Genomic DNA, 16,078 nt, shown 5'->3' on the forward strand with positions numbered 1-16,078 from the left:
CAAAGGAGCAAAATTTTAAAAAGATCAAGAAATGCACTATTGTAGAAATCTTTCTGTGATCCTGTCACTCCTCAAGATATCACCTAAACTTTTACCTTTTGAAAGTAGCAGTTTACCTTTTGAAGCAGAAAGTAGTCGTTGCCTACATTTTCCCAACTCCATTTATTTTACGTCCATTTTTACACTTTCTATTCCCAGAAATTCACTAAAATATCCCTTAAGGAAATATCTCAAAACTTTCTAATTTCCACATCTAATGACCAAAATAGAACCATCTTTTGTCCAATGTCAATATGATTCTTCCTCCTTTGAATAATAGAATTATTCACCATAGAATTATAACTTAATTCATTTATTTATTCAACATGTATTTATTCATGACCACAGACCAGGAATTATTCTATGTACTTAGACTAAGATGATAAGCAATTTAGATCCAGTCCGCTTTGGTGGTGGTCATAATTCTACCAGAGATTATAAACAGGTCACACGGGGGAAACTATGTATATAGTTTGGAATGCATAATATTTACACCTAAAAATTTGAAATAATAGAAATTAAATATTAGGAAACTTCACATAATTTCTGATTCTCTGAAATTTGGGGCAATACCAGGCTTACCTTCCTCTATGGCAATAATTAGCTGGAGCTGAATGCTGACTGCTCCCTTTACATGGAGCATAAATTCTCTAATTTTAGACAGTCTCCGTCACGTCTTATAACTCAAAAACACGGAGTCCAAGTGTTAGCTCCCATTTGACTTTGCCATATTATCTAACACCTTGATTCATTTGTTACCCACATCATTCCTACAAGTATGTAGGATTGTGATTCTTAATTTAGAGGAAGATGTAGAGAAGTAACCAAGTAATGAAAGAGAAGCATAGTATGATAAAATGTACAAGGTGTTTATGACAGTACATTGGAGGGGCACCTAATCCAGGCTTGGGAGGGGTCAGAGAGGGTTATCCAAAAACCAGTGCTAATGTAAAAATTGAAGGATAAGTTAGTGTCTTAAGTTCACATCTTATCAACTTTTTTACTGAGAACATGTTAATTTACAGATTATGAAATATTGGGTTACTAAGAAGAAATATAAGTATAAAAAAGAAATCTTAATATTTGTTCTAATTGGTGGGTATAAATGTTTTCTGGTTCCTTAAAGACTTTAAGCAGTCTTTAAAAGTTGCAATTAACTGGAAGATTTAGTTAAGTATGCAAAAAATAAGATTCTTTTTTTGCATGTGTAAATTTTGTTTCTTTTTCTAAGCATTTGTTATTATTATCTTGACAAATATCCATTTGGAGAAAATGCTCTCATTAATCAGGAAACTTTATTTATTCAAATAAAAAGGTAACTTAGATTTTAAAAATATCAATTAACTTTGCCCTCTAAATTAATGGTTTTCAGTGGAGGGTGATTTTATCCCCAAGAGGCAATGTTTGCAGACATTTTTGGCGTCACACTGGGGATGGGGGAAGTAGCTATCAGCATCTAGAGACTAGAGGCCAGGAATGCTGCTAAATATTTTACAATGCACAGGACAGCTCCCATAATAAGGGGTAATACAATTCAAAATATCAGTAGTGCTGAGGCAGAGAAAACCTATGTAAGTAAAGGATTCAGAAACTAAAAGAAAAAAAAGAAAAAAAAAGGATTCAGAAACTATGAAACACATGCTTTATAACCTGGTTTATAGGTTGGTTGAAAAAAGTACCAATTTTGCAATCAAATACATGTGTTAAGAAAGGAAAAAAAATCAGAAAAAAAAGAAAAAAAAAACCCATATAACAGTTTCCAGGCTATGGATCACCCTAAATAGAATACAGAGCTTTTTGTTAGGCAGGGTCGTGTGGTAATAAGAACCTAGGTCTACTGAGCCAAAATATATAGGTTAAATTAAATTTTTACCGCCTTCCATGCCCTTTCCCTTTTTAAAAAATATTTAAAGGACTTCTGAATGACTGGAATGAGATCCTGCTAGAAGGCTGTAGAATAGAATAAATGACCATTCAACACCCGTTTTTATCATATGAATTGCTTTAAAAAAGTTAACTAATCAAATGCTATTTTTCATTCACTGAGAAATTTCAAGTGGTTGCTTATGTATTGAAGGAAGAGTATATGTAAGGTTAATCAGATAGTCAGATATGTTTTTATTCATTACCATTCTTATTTAAGATTTTTGAAACCATGGAAATCTCAATTTTTTCCCCAAAGTCTTATGTTTCATTTTAGGAGTAGAATTTAGATACTATTTAAAGAAGTATGCCTCAGAGTGGAGTGCAAATATGACAGGTATCTTGTAAGAAAATTAGTTAAGGTGCAAAACAGAAATAACAGAAATTCTATTTATCTTTATTTATTAAAAAATAATTAAATTTTACTAAGATTTAACATGAAAATTTATAGTGGTGGTCTCAGTTAATGTTAGTTATGTGTACATTTAATAACCAAAGTATAACAAATAAATATTGTAATTCCAAATGGAGAGAAGTTGAGAATTGCTTCTCACTTTTTTTTTTTAGCGTTTAGTACATAAGGACATATTATAGCTAATGTGAGCTAAACTTAGTGGATTTATAGATTTTAATATCTAATTTAAAATAAATTTATCTTTGAAAAATTGCCAGATTATCTTTAAAAGATTCCTGTGGAAAAAAATCACAGAGGAAATGTTTATTACAAGAAGAAAGGAAGGAAAATAGCAGAGTTGCAATGCTGGCAATTTTCTTTCTAGCAATCTGAGCTTTTGGTAAGTCAACCTTTCAGGTAAAATTAATGACAATCTAATCATAACTGAAAACAAATTTGTCAAAATATTTTTTGTTAAAATATTTTGATATTATCAAAAATGATATATGAAATATACTCATAAATTTTAACTCTGTCTGCCAGAGTATATTTTTGCCCACACCTATTTATTGATGATTGTGTTCATAATTATAATTTATGAACAAATATATGTATTTGGGATGCAAATTTTATATGACATATGATAAAAAATTAGAATCCATTAATCTAAGAATAGACTTCACTACTTTGATGTTGTTAGGATTACATATTCTCATTTCTTTAGAATGTAATAATCCAGAAGACACAATCTTTTTTGTCTGTTTTTTTGTATAAAATGGCTGAACACGAGGAGCACCTAGATGGTTCAGTCAGTTAAGCTTCTGACTCTTGGTTTTGGCCCAGATCATGATTTTAGGATTGTGGGATGAGGCCCATGTTGGGTTATGTGCTCAGGTAGGAGTCAGCTTGGAATTCTGATTCTCTTCCTGTCCCTTTCCCGGGGCCCCTTCCCCTGCTTGTGGGCTGGTACATGCTTGTACTCTCTCTCTCTCTCAAATAAATAAGTAATTAAATGAATAAATACATGAATACACACAAATATACATACTATTTTTTAAAAAATGGTTGAACATTAGGTCTTCAGTAATGTTTGTTTGAAATAAAAGTTCAATATGATAGTTAACTTTTATTGAGTAATTACTAATAGCTAACTGCTGCACATGGTTTGTCCTTTTTAAAACTATAAACCATCCAATGAAATAGGTAATTCTATGTCCTCCATTTCAGAAACTGAATAATTTGTTTACAGATGCGAAGTCTCAGAAATGAGATATGGAAACAAACAGTCTGGCTTCGAAGCTGACAATTTTTATTGAGGCACATTATATCTATCAATATCAAATATTGTTTGTGCTGTTTGGATACTCATTAATTTACCAAGAATATTTATCAAGGGTCTTTTATTGTCCTTATACACTGAGGAATTAAAGAAAAAGACTCTTAATGCTAAAAGTTCACAGACTAAAATCTGAAATATCCAAATAAATACTTCTAAGTGCTATAATATAAAACAATGTGAATTTGTAATTGAAACACAAAAGAGAGTACAATAAAATATGCTTGAGAGTCCAAGAAAACTCAGGATCAATTTATCTTTGTTTCATAAGTAATAATCTCCACTCAGGAAAATAAATAAAAATATATTTAAGCAGAAGAAATAATAAAAATAAAAACACTGGAATATAAAAAATGCTTGTCCTAAAGAATGAAGTAATCTAGAAGAGTGTTTTCAAACTTTAGTCTGTAAACCTGTCAGCTGGGATTAAAAACAAAACAAAACAAAGAACAAAAAACAAAACCACATTCTGGTTTATTAGGGGTGGGATAGGGAGTGAGGTTCTGCATTTCTAAAAATCTCTCATTTGAGGGTATGCTATTTGAAGCAGTCAGAATGATAGCTTCGAGATTTACAGGAAAATATGGAAAAATAAAGGAACAGATGAGTAATTATAAAAGAAATTGAAATTATATTTTAACATCAAGGGAAATCCTACTGAAAAGCACAGTATCTTAAATTAATAATTCTTAGCAGATTAGCATCAGATGGGATATGGCAGAGAAATAGTTTTTGAACTTGAATTCAAGTCATTAGAAATAATTAAATTTTAAGAACAGAGAGAAAGAAGATAAAAGAAAATGGAGACTCAGTAACCTGTGGAAGATTAGCAAACATTCTAACATACATATTTGAAAAAATAATGATCAAAATTTCTGAATTTGATGAAAGCATATACTTATGGACTTAAGCTCAATGAACTCTAAAAAGCATTGACACAGAAAATCATACTCGGGATTGTTATAACTAATCTGCTAAAAACTAAAGACATTTTCCCTCATTTTCTTTAAAAGACATGAAGGGTTTATCACAAAAATCCTAAAAATATATTGGAGTTTATAACATATATATATATATATATATATATATATATGTATATGTATATATATATATAAATAGTATTTGGCAACAATAGTATAAAGGATGAATATAAAGTGGAACAATACTATGGAAGGTTCTTACATTTAAAGTGAAGCAGGCCAATATTAAGAGACAGTACATGCATTTATTGAAGATCTATAGTGTAATCACTAGAGTAATCAGTTAAGAAATAATGCATACAATTTTTGCTACAAGAAAATGATAAGGCAAGCCACAAACTGGGGAAAATTTTGCAAAATATATATCCAAAAAGGACCCATATCCAAAATATAAAGATCTCTTTTTACAATTCAAGAAAACGATAAATAAAATTTAAAAATGGGATAAAGATTTAAACAGACATTACAGGGGGAAAAATGTGACAAATAAGCACATGAAAATCTATTTAACTTCATTAGTTACTAGTGAAATGTAAATTTATCATAAATATTAATATACATCCTACAGAAAGGCTAAAAAATAAATATTGACAAGTGTTGGCAAGAGTGTAATATAACCACTAGAATCTCAGACATTGTTGATGGAAATGGAAGATGACATAGTCAATTTGGTAAAGGATTTTGCATTATCTTATAAAATATACACTTTATGATATGATCCTTCAATTCCATTCCTATGCATTGCCCAAGAGAAATAAAAACAAATGTTCAAACAAAGATCTTTGCATGTATGTTAATAGCTTAATTTATAATAGTCAAAAACTGGAAACAACCAAAACGTCCATAACAGGTCAATTGTTAAACAAGTGGTAGTATAGCCATGAAAGAAATACAGCTCTACAATAAAAGAAATGAATTACTGAACACACAAAAGAAAACATATTGAGTGGAGTGCATTTCTGTAAAATTCTAGAAAGGGAAAAATTATACTGATAGAAAACACATGGTGGTTTCCAGAAGCCATGGGGATAGAGGAGGGAACTGACTGTAAAGGGTACGGGGGGAACTTTTTTATATGATAGAAAAGTACTACACCATGACTGATGATTAGTACATGACTGTATATGTTTTTAAAAGTCTTCAAATTGTCCACTTAAAATTGTGAATTTTACTGTGCCTAAATTATACCTCAATAAATCTAGCCCTTATATATATATATAAAAAAAAAACTAAACAAAAACAAAGCAAAAACAAACAAAACAAATAAGAGGAGTGCTATCTTCTACATGGAATTAAAAAAAAAAATGAAACACCTGTTCCATTTAATAATGAAAGCAGAATTGCCCTGTTGGTAAAAATTACCCAGCCCTGAGGTGGACCCAGCATGCCAGGGCATATCATTTAAAAAGCTGATGATGTGACCAATAAAAAGATGTGAAAATCAAATTATTCATTTTGTGAGTGGTAAGAAAAAAATAAATTTCACTTGCAATATTTATAAAAATCCAACTAAATGTATGGAAGCAACTGTTCTGTATGTGCCAAAATATTAAAACGGAAAGGAAAGGAAAGGAAAGGAAAGGAAAGGAAAGGAAAGGAAAGGAAAGGAAAGGAAAGGAAAGGAAAGGAAAGGAAAGGAAAGGAAATAAAGGCAAGGAAATTTTTTCAGATAAAAGGAGATTCAGAAATAAGAAAACTAAAAATGAATGATCCTGGAATCAATCCTAAACAAGAAAAAATAAATAAACAGATTTTTATAAATGACACTAATATGATAACTAATCAAATTTGAATTTGGACTAAGATTTAGAAACTAGTATTGCATCAATCTTAAATTTTCTGATTTTGATCATGTATTGTGATTATGTAAAGTGAATATTCTTTTTCTTAAGCAGGTCAAGGAATGGATAATTAGAACTAGATTTAATGCAATGGTAGTAGAAATGGCTGCTTTATATTGTTTCTGTGTTTTAAAGGAAATTGTCAATTTAATCTGTTTTTGCCTTTGTTAAGGAATAAGTAGAGTAATCATGCCGTCTATTATGGCCTTTTCAAAATTTTTGCCTACTTTATGTCCTAAGATTCTAAATTTGTTTCAACCTGCTACAAAAAAGCTAGTCCATATATCCTTCTGTAAAATATATGAAAACAGAAGAAATAGAGCAAAGGGAATTCTAAACACGGAAATTTAATTTTCATAAACAGAAGTGTAACAAATTCTGTAAAGATTGTAGCACTAAATCATTCAGAATGCATTTCTGTGGTTGTGTCATACTAAGTGTTAGGAAAACAAACTAATATAGAAAGGAATCTCCCAGACAGACTAAGAATTCATGGTTTCGCATACTGCCTTAACGATGCATTACTGGCTTCCTATTCCTTGGAGAGCTCTTCTACTTTCACCTCCTACTATTCAACAGGAAAGCCAGCATCAGAACACATGCTGAACTCAGCCTCAATTCAAATTTCACAGGATGATTAGGAGGTATTAAAAGCAATTTAGCACATAACTGACACTTTCTTCCAGAAAAAAAAAAAAAAGTTGACTAGGCATTGACGGGTGCAAAAAAAGGATGAGTATTAGAGCATTTGCACTATGAATAAAGTACAGGAATATGTGAAGCTGGATCATGGGGAAAACATGGCTGTCTTCTCTCACAGTGATAAACTCTAAAGGTTGGGGGAGGGAACGTAGTGCAAAGTGATCCTGATAGGAGCAACAGCTGCCCCCTCCAACACCTGCACATACAAAACTGAAAGAAAATCCTGTTACAGATTCACATGAAATTGAGAAAGAACAAAATGTGCAATATAACAATGAGAGTCTGAGAGTGTGAGCCAACTGCTCTTGATTCCAATCATTATTTTGACATTTACTAGATTCTAACTTTAACCTTCAGTTCCCTTTTCTATAAAATAAACCCTATTATGCATCTCAACAAGTTACATTAATAGTTGAAGAAATAATGTATACAAAATTTAGTGTAATACTTAACTAAGTCCAGAGGAAATAAAAACTTATTATACTCAGGGCATGAACAATTTGTATTTTATGGTATTCTATAACTTATATTTATGACAATCTCAGGGATCTATCCCAATACTGAATATCCCAGTTTTTCCAATCCACTTTTATATTTACTTTCTGATGAGGTACTGAGATTAGTTGGGAAACAGGAACTGTTGCAAGGAAATAAGCTGAAGCAAAAGTAGGAGAACTAAAAGGATACTATAGGGAACTCTGCAGATTTTTTTAAAGATTTTATTTATTTATTTATGAGAGAGAGAGATACATGAGTGCCCACATCTGGGTGGTGGTGGCAGAAGGGGCAGAGAGAGAGAGAGAGATTGAGAGAGAGAATATTAAACAGGTTTCACACCCAGTTCAGAGCCCCACATGGGGCTGGATCTCTTGATCCTGGGATCATGACCTGAGCCAAAACCAAAAGTCAGATACTTAACCAACTGAGCCACCTATGTGCCTCTAGAAAGATTGTCAATTAAGGAAAATGTGCAGAAAAAGAAATGTAGCTTCAATGCCCTTCTTTCACTGTCATCCTCTTCTGTACAGAGGCAGCTTGGTTTCCTGGTGAAATCTCTGGCAAGGGGACCAGATGGCCAGGTCTTAAATCCTGGCTAACTTGTTGACTAGCTATGTAATCTTCGGATAAAAACAATATTCATTTACCGATTTCTTGTGAGACTTAAATGAGTTAAACATGGAAAGCATTAGAAAGAGCATGTGTCTGGTTTATAGATGAAACCAACTCAATATAGAGAAAGGACTTCATCCAGTAATATAATGCTCTGATCACTCTGAATGTTTTTCATGATTATCAATTTGCCATGAAAAAAGAAAAGAAAGAAAAGAGGAGGAGGAGGAAGAGAAGAAGAAGGGCAGCAGCAGTCTAAAGACACACATCATCCTTAGTCGTAATACAATATTATGGGAACAAAAATATCATACCTTATAGACTGCCAGGTGCAAGGCTGTAAATCCATTTCTTGTCAGTCGAGATGGGCGAAGTCCTTTTAACATAAGGGTTCTAACATGTGACTTGTTGCCTGAAAGAGAAAAGTGAAAGAAGGCTGAATGGTTGTGGGGGTAGACCAAGTAACTTTGAAATCTTTCTTTGACTTAATGATAAATTCACAATGATGTATGAAAATGTCAGCCCCGTGGCACTGGCTGGTTCAGGTGGTTGAGTGGTTGGGTTCAACGTCTGACTCTTGATTTTGGCTCAGGTCATTTTCTCAGGGTTCTGGGATCGCCTGCCTTGGGCTCTCTGCTCAGGGTGGAGTCTGTATGTCCCTCTCCTGACCGACCCCCCTCAACTCGCTCATGCTCGTGCTCTCTCTCTCAAATAAATAAAATATTTAAAAATATCAGACTGCTAGTCTGCAGGCCATTTCTAAAGTTTTCTATTTTTTTTTAAATTTTTTTTTTTATTTATTTATGATAGTCACAGAGAGAGAGAGAGAGAGGCAGAGACACAGGCAGAGGGAGAAGCAGGCTCCATGCACCGGGAGCCCAACGTGGGATTCGATCCCGGGTCTCCAGGATCGCGCCCTGGGCCAAAGGCAGGCGCCAAACCGCTGTGCCACCCAGGGTTCCCTCTAAAGTTTTCTATTAACTGATAGCCTTCCTTATTCGTGAACATTTCTATTTCACTTACAGAACTTTCTATCAATGCTGCATTATTTTAATGCACTTGTGTTACATTTTTTCTGTAGTATTCTCATCATCAGTTGATTTTAAAATATAAAAACACTCATTTTAATATGCTGTTAGTGAAGAGAGGAGGCAAGGTGGCAGAAGAGCAGGGATCCTCAATTCACCAGGTCCCACAGACGTACCTAGATTGCTTTCAGAACACCCTGAACACCCAAGACTTCGATCTGATATGTAAAGAGAGAAGGACTGGAAGGCTACAGAGAGAAAAGTGATCGCTCCTGTGGAGGTAGAGAGAAGAACAAAGATGGGGGAGGAGAGCCCCAGCAAGTGGGGCAACCAGGAAACCGTGGGGAGGTGAGCTGTGCAGCCTTGGAAGAATAAATACTGTGAAATGTCTATGCTATAATTTCTATGCTATAAGGGCAATTTTCACGTTCAATGCAATCTCTATGTGTTGGGAGCCACGTGCCAGGAAGGGGTTAATGGATCGAGCAATGGCTCTCTGTTGACTCTTCCAACCACGGCCCACCTGTCTCACCCTTGTTGTTGAAGGCTTGTGGCTCAAGGACGCATACTATTGCTATCTATTCAAGGGCGCATACTGTTGCTATCTACTGTGAAAGGACATGTCTGGAGAACTAACCTTAAAATATCCTGCTTGTTAAACAACCCTGCTTTATAAAAGAGTGAATAATACAAATAAAGTTGGCATTGTGGCTGAATCCAGCCATATGTCCCTCCTGCTCCCACTCTGTTTATGTCTCTTTTCTTTTCCTCATTCCCTTACCCTCATCCCTGGACGGTTGTCACCCCCGGTGCGCGACACCTATGAAAATACCATGGACTTTCTTCAGAGAGTTGAAGCAAATCATCTTAAGATTTGTGTGGAATCAGAAAAGACCCCAAATAGCTAGAGGAAAGTTGAAAAAGAAAACCAATGCCGGGGACATCACAATGCCTGACTTCAAGCTGTATTACAAAGCTGTGATCATCAAGACAGTGTTGTACTAGCACAAACACAGACACATAAATCAATGGAACAGAAGAGAGAACCCAGAAATGGACCCTCAACTCTATGGTCAATGCATCTTTGACAAATAAGGAAAGAATATCCACCAGAAACAGGGTAGTCTCTTTGATAAGTGGTGCTGGGAAAATTGGACAGCCACGTGCAGAAGAATGAAACTAGACCAATCTCTTACACCAGACACAAAGATAAACTCAAAATGGTTGAAAGATCTAAACGTGAGACAAGAATCCATCAAAATCCTAGAGGAGAACACAGGCAACACCCTTTTTGAACTTGGCCACAGCAACTTCTTGCAAGATACATCTATGAAGGCAAGAGAAACAAAAGCAAAAATGAACTATTGGTACTTCATTAAGATAAAAACTTCTTCACAGTGAAGCAATCAACAAAACTAAAAGACAACCTACAGAGTGGGAGAAGATACTTGCAAATGACATATCAGATAAAGGGCTAGTTTCCAAGATCTATAAAGAACTTATCAAACTCAACACCCAAGAAACAAACAATCCAGTCATGAAATGAACAGGAGACATAAACAGAAATTTCTCCAAAGAAAACATAGACACGGCCAACATGCACAGGGGAAAATGCTCCACATCACTTGCCATCGGGGAAATACAAATCAAAATCACAATGAGATACCACCTCATATCAGTGAGAATGGGGAAAATTAACGAGACAGGAAACAACAACTGTTGGGGAGGATGTGGAGAAAGGGGAACCTCTTGCACTGTTGGGGGGAATGTGAACTGGTATAGCCACTCTGGAGAACAATGTGCAGGTTCCTCAAGAAGTTAAAAATAGAGATACCCTATGACCCAGCAATTGCACTACTGGGTATTTCTGCCAAAGGTATTGATGTAGTGAAACACCAGGATATCTGCACCCCAGTGTTCATAGCAGCAATGTCTACAATAGCCAAACTGTGGAAGGAGCCACAGATGACTGGATAATGAAGATGTGGTCTATACATGCACTGGAATATTACTCAGAATCAGAAAGGACGAATACCCACCATTTGCTTCAACATGGATGGAACTGGAGGGTATGATGCTGAGTGAAGTAAGTCAATCAGAGTAGGACAATCATCATATGGTTTCACTCATACGGGGAATATAAGAAATAGTGAAAGGGATTATAAGGGAAAGGAGGGAAACTGAGTGGGAAAAATTAGAGAGGGAGATAAACCATGAGAGACTCCTAACTCTGGGAAACAAGCAAAGGATTGTGGAAAGGGAGGTGAGTTGGAGGATGGGGTAACTGGGTGACGGGCACTGGGGAGCACTTGATGGGATGAGCACTGGGTATTATACTATATGTTAGCAATTGAATTTAAATTTAAAAAGTAAAAAAAAAGCTATTAGTGAAAAAGCTTAGATAGAAATCTAGTTGTACAGGATGTCTCAGAATATTATTAGCAACAGAGCTTATTTAGATTAAAGAAATCTGGAAGAAATGACTAAGGTTGAGAAAGCATATTTAAATTTGGGAGGAAGACCTGTTAAGCAGAGCCTGCTTAGTTTGGGAGGAATGGTTAAGAAATATGATTAGAGTCAGTATTTCTGCATTAGGGTTTTCTTTAAAAACCTGAGTTCAATGAATAGTAGTTGGTATTAACAAAGTTAATATTAATCATTTGTTATTTAATAAATTGATTAAGTATCTACCATATGCCCGTACTTGGGATTCATTAAGGAACAAAATAAAACAGAATGTGAGCCAAATCAAACTCTAACTCTTCCTTTTGATCAATCTTCACTTTGGGATTTTCATTTTTGGCATTTATCTTACCTTACACATATTTTACTACAGATTGTAAAGCAATTGCAATGTGTTATTTTAGGGAATGCTTTAAGTGCTTCTGAATTTAACCTAATCTCTGACTGGCATGGCCAATACTGAAAAATGATTTTTTTTTTTTTCAAGCAAATTAAGTGACTTGGTTCAGCATAGGAACACAATGCAACCTAAATTCAGAGCTAAATCAATTGGAACATCTGCCTGGTAGTTACTGCTTCAACTGAAGGTTTTCAGGGTTTAGGGATAAAGCAAAAAAGAAAATTGAGCATGAATAGAATTGTCCTTTGGACTATTCAGCAACTAAAATAATTGATCACATAGACATATAACTAGTTTATAAAGTATTGAGTTTCAAGCACTCACCTCCACATATGCAACATAGATGAAGTAGAGACAGCCCATTTTCTGTGCGGTAATTTAAGTTGACTTTACTGAAGGCATCATCAGAGCTGAAAAAAATTTTGTCATATGATCAAAAATTTCACCTTTTAGTTTATTAATTTTCACTTCAAAAACTATAAAAGGGAATCATGTTATTATAAATTCAGAAATATATCTTTTCTAGGGTTTTGATGTACCTAGAAAAAGAATTTTGAAAATGTATCCATATGAAGAATAATTTAAGTCCAGAGAAAGTAATTTGAAAGTTTGAGAGACCAAGTTTAAATTAACGACTGTTGTGCAGTTTTGTGTTCTACGTATAATTCAAACTTTCCAAGGCAACTTTATGAATTAAAACTTATGTATAATAGAAACTGAAAACAGACATTTGAAAGTAAACTCATTCACATTCAGAATTTCACCTCACATTTATGGAGAAATTCAAGAAATCTCTCCAAAAAGGAAAAAAAAAAAAAACACGTAGAATTTGATGAGAGATTGAAGAGAGGAATATAATCCCGATGTTTTACAAATTCTGCCTGAAGCAAAGTTTCCTTGTACTCTGACAGGGTCAGATTTCACAGATAAAGAAGGTCTAAACTCTGATCAGGTACTATGATACAATCCCTGGAGGGGAGGAGTGTTAGTGATTCAATTAGTAAAATCCTTGACTTTGTCTGAACAAAGACCATTGCCCCAGGAGGGCCCCAGAGAGTCACAGGTAGCCTTGGAAAAGGAATGTCAAGCTGAAATTCCTGACCTCTTGAAGTCCTTCGTACTCCCAGGGCATTTTTCAGTAGAAATGAGATCATATCCTTGGCCTCCCAGGTCAATTTCATGCTGCTTCCTGCCTATTTAAATCTCCAGCAGCTTTAGTGAGATATCATAGTCTTTGGGAGTGAGCCTTCCATATCATTTGTAAAGTACTTACACTTGAAAGGTACTAAAATTCAGGACATTATCATCATGGCACCCAGTTAAGCACTTCAAAAGCTATTGGAATATTTAAAATACAAAAGAAAAGGTGCTATTGTCAGGGCGCTGCTAAAACGAGAAAACCTCTAAATCTAGGGACATTGAAGGATCTCAGTGAAAAGCTTTCAGTAGCAAGGGCAAGCCCAGAGGTTTGTTTTCAGAGAACATTCTAGAACTTCCCCATCCTCATAACCTTCTTGCTTTGCCTGTTCAACTTTTCAGCGGTGAAGTCCACAGACATGCTTATTCGTATTGAGAAATATACCTCAACTTGCTTTGGAATGCTATATATATGTACAAGTACAATAACTCAGTCATCTTTACACATGTTAATATAAGAGAGCAAGGATACAAGGATTTTGGGAAAAATAGGTAAGAGTTTAATTCACTTCTTTCTGTACTTTCCCCTAGTTCAATGAAATATGTAAAAAAAAAAAATTCCGATGAAAATACTACTGTTTTAAACATCTATTGAAAATGAACCCAATTGTAAATGGTATACCTATTTTATGGTATGTGCATTAACTTCACAAAATAACATGGTTCTTGGAAATGTGTGGCCTTGGCCTGGGCCAGGCTTCTAAACCCTTAAAGCCAATTGTATTACAGATGTCTTTGAGAAATTAAACTTAATAGGTAGTACTAAACAAAGTGCACTCAGCAGCTCAGACTTACAAGTGCATTCACAGAGGTCTTCTCTGTGGTTATGATTTCAAATAGTACAGGTTTTTTGAAGAGCTGAACTCTGCTTTTAAAGCTCGGCAGATGGGATTTTTCTCTTAAGGTTTGTAGGAAATCAGTGTCCATAAATAAAAAATATAAAAAAAGGAAAGAAAATTGTGACTAGCACTTGAAAATGTTGATTGACAATGATTTGGAAACTGTGAGCTGCATTGCCTTTTCTTTCTTGGTCCTTCCATTACCCAGCAGTGAAAACACACAGTAAGATCAAAAGACAGAAAACAAAGTATTGCATGGGGAAGGAAAGGGAAGCTTCTGTTAAATGTAAAGAAATATGTAACCTTCAGCCTAAAAGAAGAGGGAAGGAAGTACCTTTTGAGCTAACTATAATGAACTTAATGGCAAACGCTGAAAGGGGAGGCTTGGGAGCTTCTCTGTAGCAATAAACCCTTGAGAAAATTAGTTTTTCAATGTGTATCTCTAATATTATATAGCAATACCTGCCATATTTTGATGTTTTAAAAGTGGAATCAGTTCAGCAGTGTAGGTAATCCTTAACAGCTATTTGCACCAGGATTGAAATCCTATCCTGCTTCTACCTTTTAAGTAGTCTTTTTTCCCCCTCCTCTCCAATTTGGACAAGTTGTTAAACCTCTTCAAGCTGTAATTTCTTCAGTTATAAAGTGATTAAAATAATACGTGGAGATTATATTGTTGTGAAGAATACACGAGTTTGGGGCTTCCTGTAGTACCTAGCACATATGTTATCAATAAATGGTTATTTTATTATTATTATATTATTAACAAGGTCACTGAATGTACAACTTCCCCTGCACAGTCTAAATCTTGGGAGAGTTTTAGCACAGTTTTCAAACTAAGTTTGACCTTCTTCGATCTCTCACATTTGACAACCTGTAAAATTTCCTGATTTTGACAATTCTATAGATGTAAGTATTTAATGCTCATGGTGACTCTCATTCAGGCTCCTAGAAAATGTCTGACCTTGTCTTCATACGCTCTTAAAAGATTACCAAGTAGGCAGTTTTGACACCTAGCACCTCTCAGTGATTCAGAACTACTAGAATCACAATCTTGTAATACAAGTCCAGGGCATCATGTCAATGGTAAGGCTATTTTCAACACTGGAGATACTAAAACAACAAAAGAGGAAGAAAACAGGAGATCTTGAAAATCCAAACGGGAACAAAAAGATTACACTGAAAAGTTTTATGAGAAGACATATTCAGTTGCTTTCTTATTCCATGATCTAACGTTGATGATGTGTTCAAACAGTCTGGCACCACACCTACTAAACACCAACTGTGTGCTCCACCTCTGTTCTTAATAATCATGTTCTCAACATCTACTTCGTATGAACTACTCACTATTCCTGGATCCTTTAAGTGCATCAGTGCTGAGAAAATGCATGCTAGATAGAATTCTGCAACTGATCTCAGCATTAGTCCTGGTCCTGGTCTCTAATGGCCCAATCAGCTCTGCAAAGAGAGTAAACGCTGAATAAACAGAAAATACAAGGTGCTAAAATGTATTGCTTTATCTAAAATAAGAACAACCCTAAATGAATACCTATTGTTTACTAAAGTAAAATCGAAAGCATGAATTATATTAGTGACTTTCTGTTCAATAATCAATTCTTAGCTCACTGAATCTTAAAGTAGACTTGACCATCCATACGTAACTCAGTATAGAGTCCTAAAGAGCTCCTTGCTCAAAACTAAACTATTGCCTGTTGTTTTTGTTCTTCTCTTGAATTATATCCTCCTTGAACTCATGCAACTTCTATTAATGCCAACAAAATGAATCAACTGAAAATAGGCTCCCACAATATTTGGCAGTCAAGTGC

General features: G+C 34.7%; 1 protein-coding gene across 2 annotated transcripts in view; it reads right to left on the minus strand.

Annotated features, from left to right (window-relative positions):
* LOC121487663 (serine/threonine-protein kinase TNNI3K) overlaps positions 1-16,078 on the minus strand; it is a 282,331-nt gene that overhangs the window by 256,166 nt on the left and 10,087 nt on the right. For both annotated transcript variants that reach the window (XM_041749611.1, XM_041749610.1), the window contains exons 3-4: positions 12,541-12,626; positions 8,640-8,737 (exon numbers count right to left, since the gene is read on the minus strand). In XM_041749611.1, the coding sequence (XP_041605545.1) occupies positions 8,640-8,737; positions 12,541-12,626 (184 nt within the window). The remainder of the gene's footprint in view (positions 1-8,639; positions 8,738-12,540; positions 12,627-16,078) is intronic.

The sequence above is a fragment of the Vulpes lagopus genome, chromosome 3 (genome assembly GCF_018345385.1).
Source record: "Vulpes lagopus strain Blue_001 chromosome 3, ASM1834538v1, whole genome shotgun sequence".
In the NCBI taxonomy this organism is placed as follows: Eukaryota; Metazoa; Chordata; class Mammalia; order Carnivora; family Canidae; genus Vulpes; species Vulpes lagopus.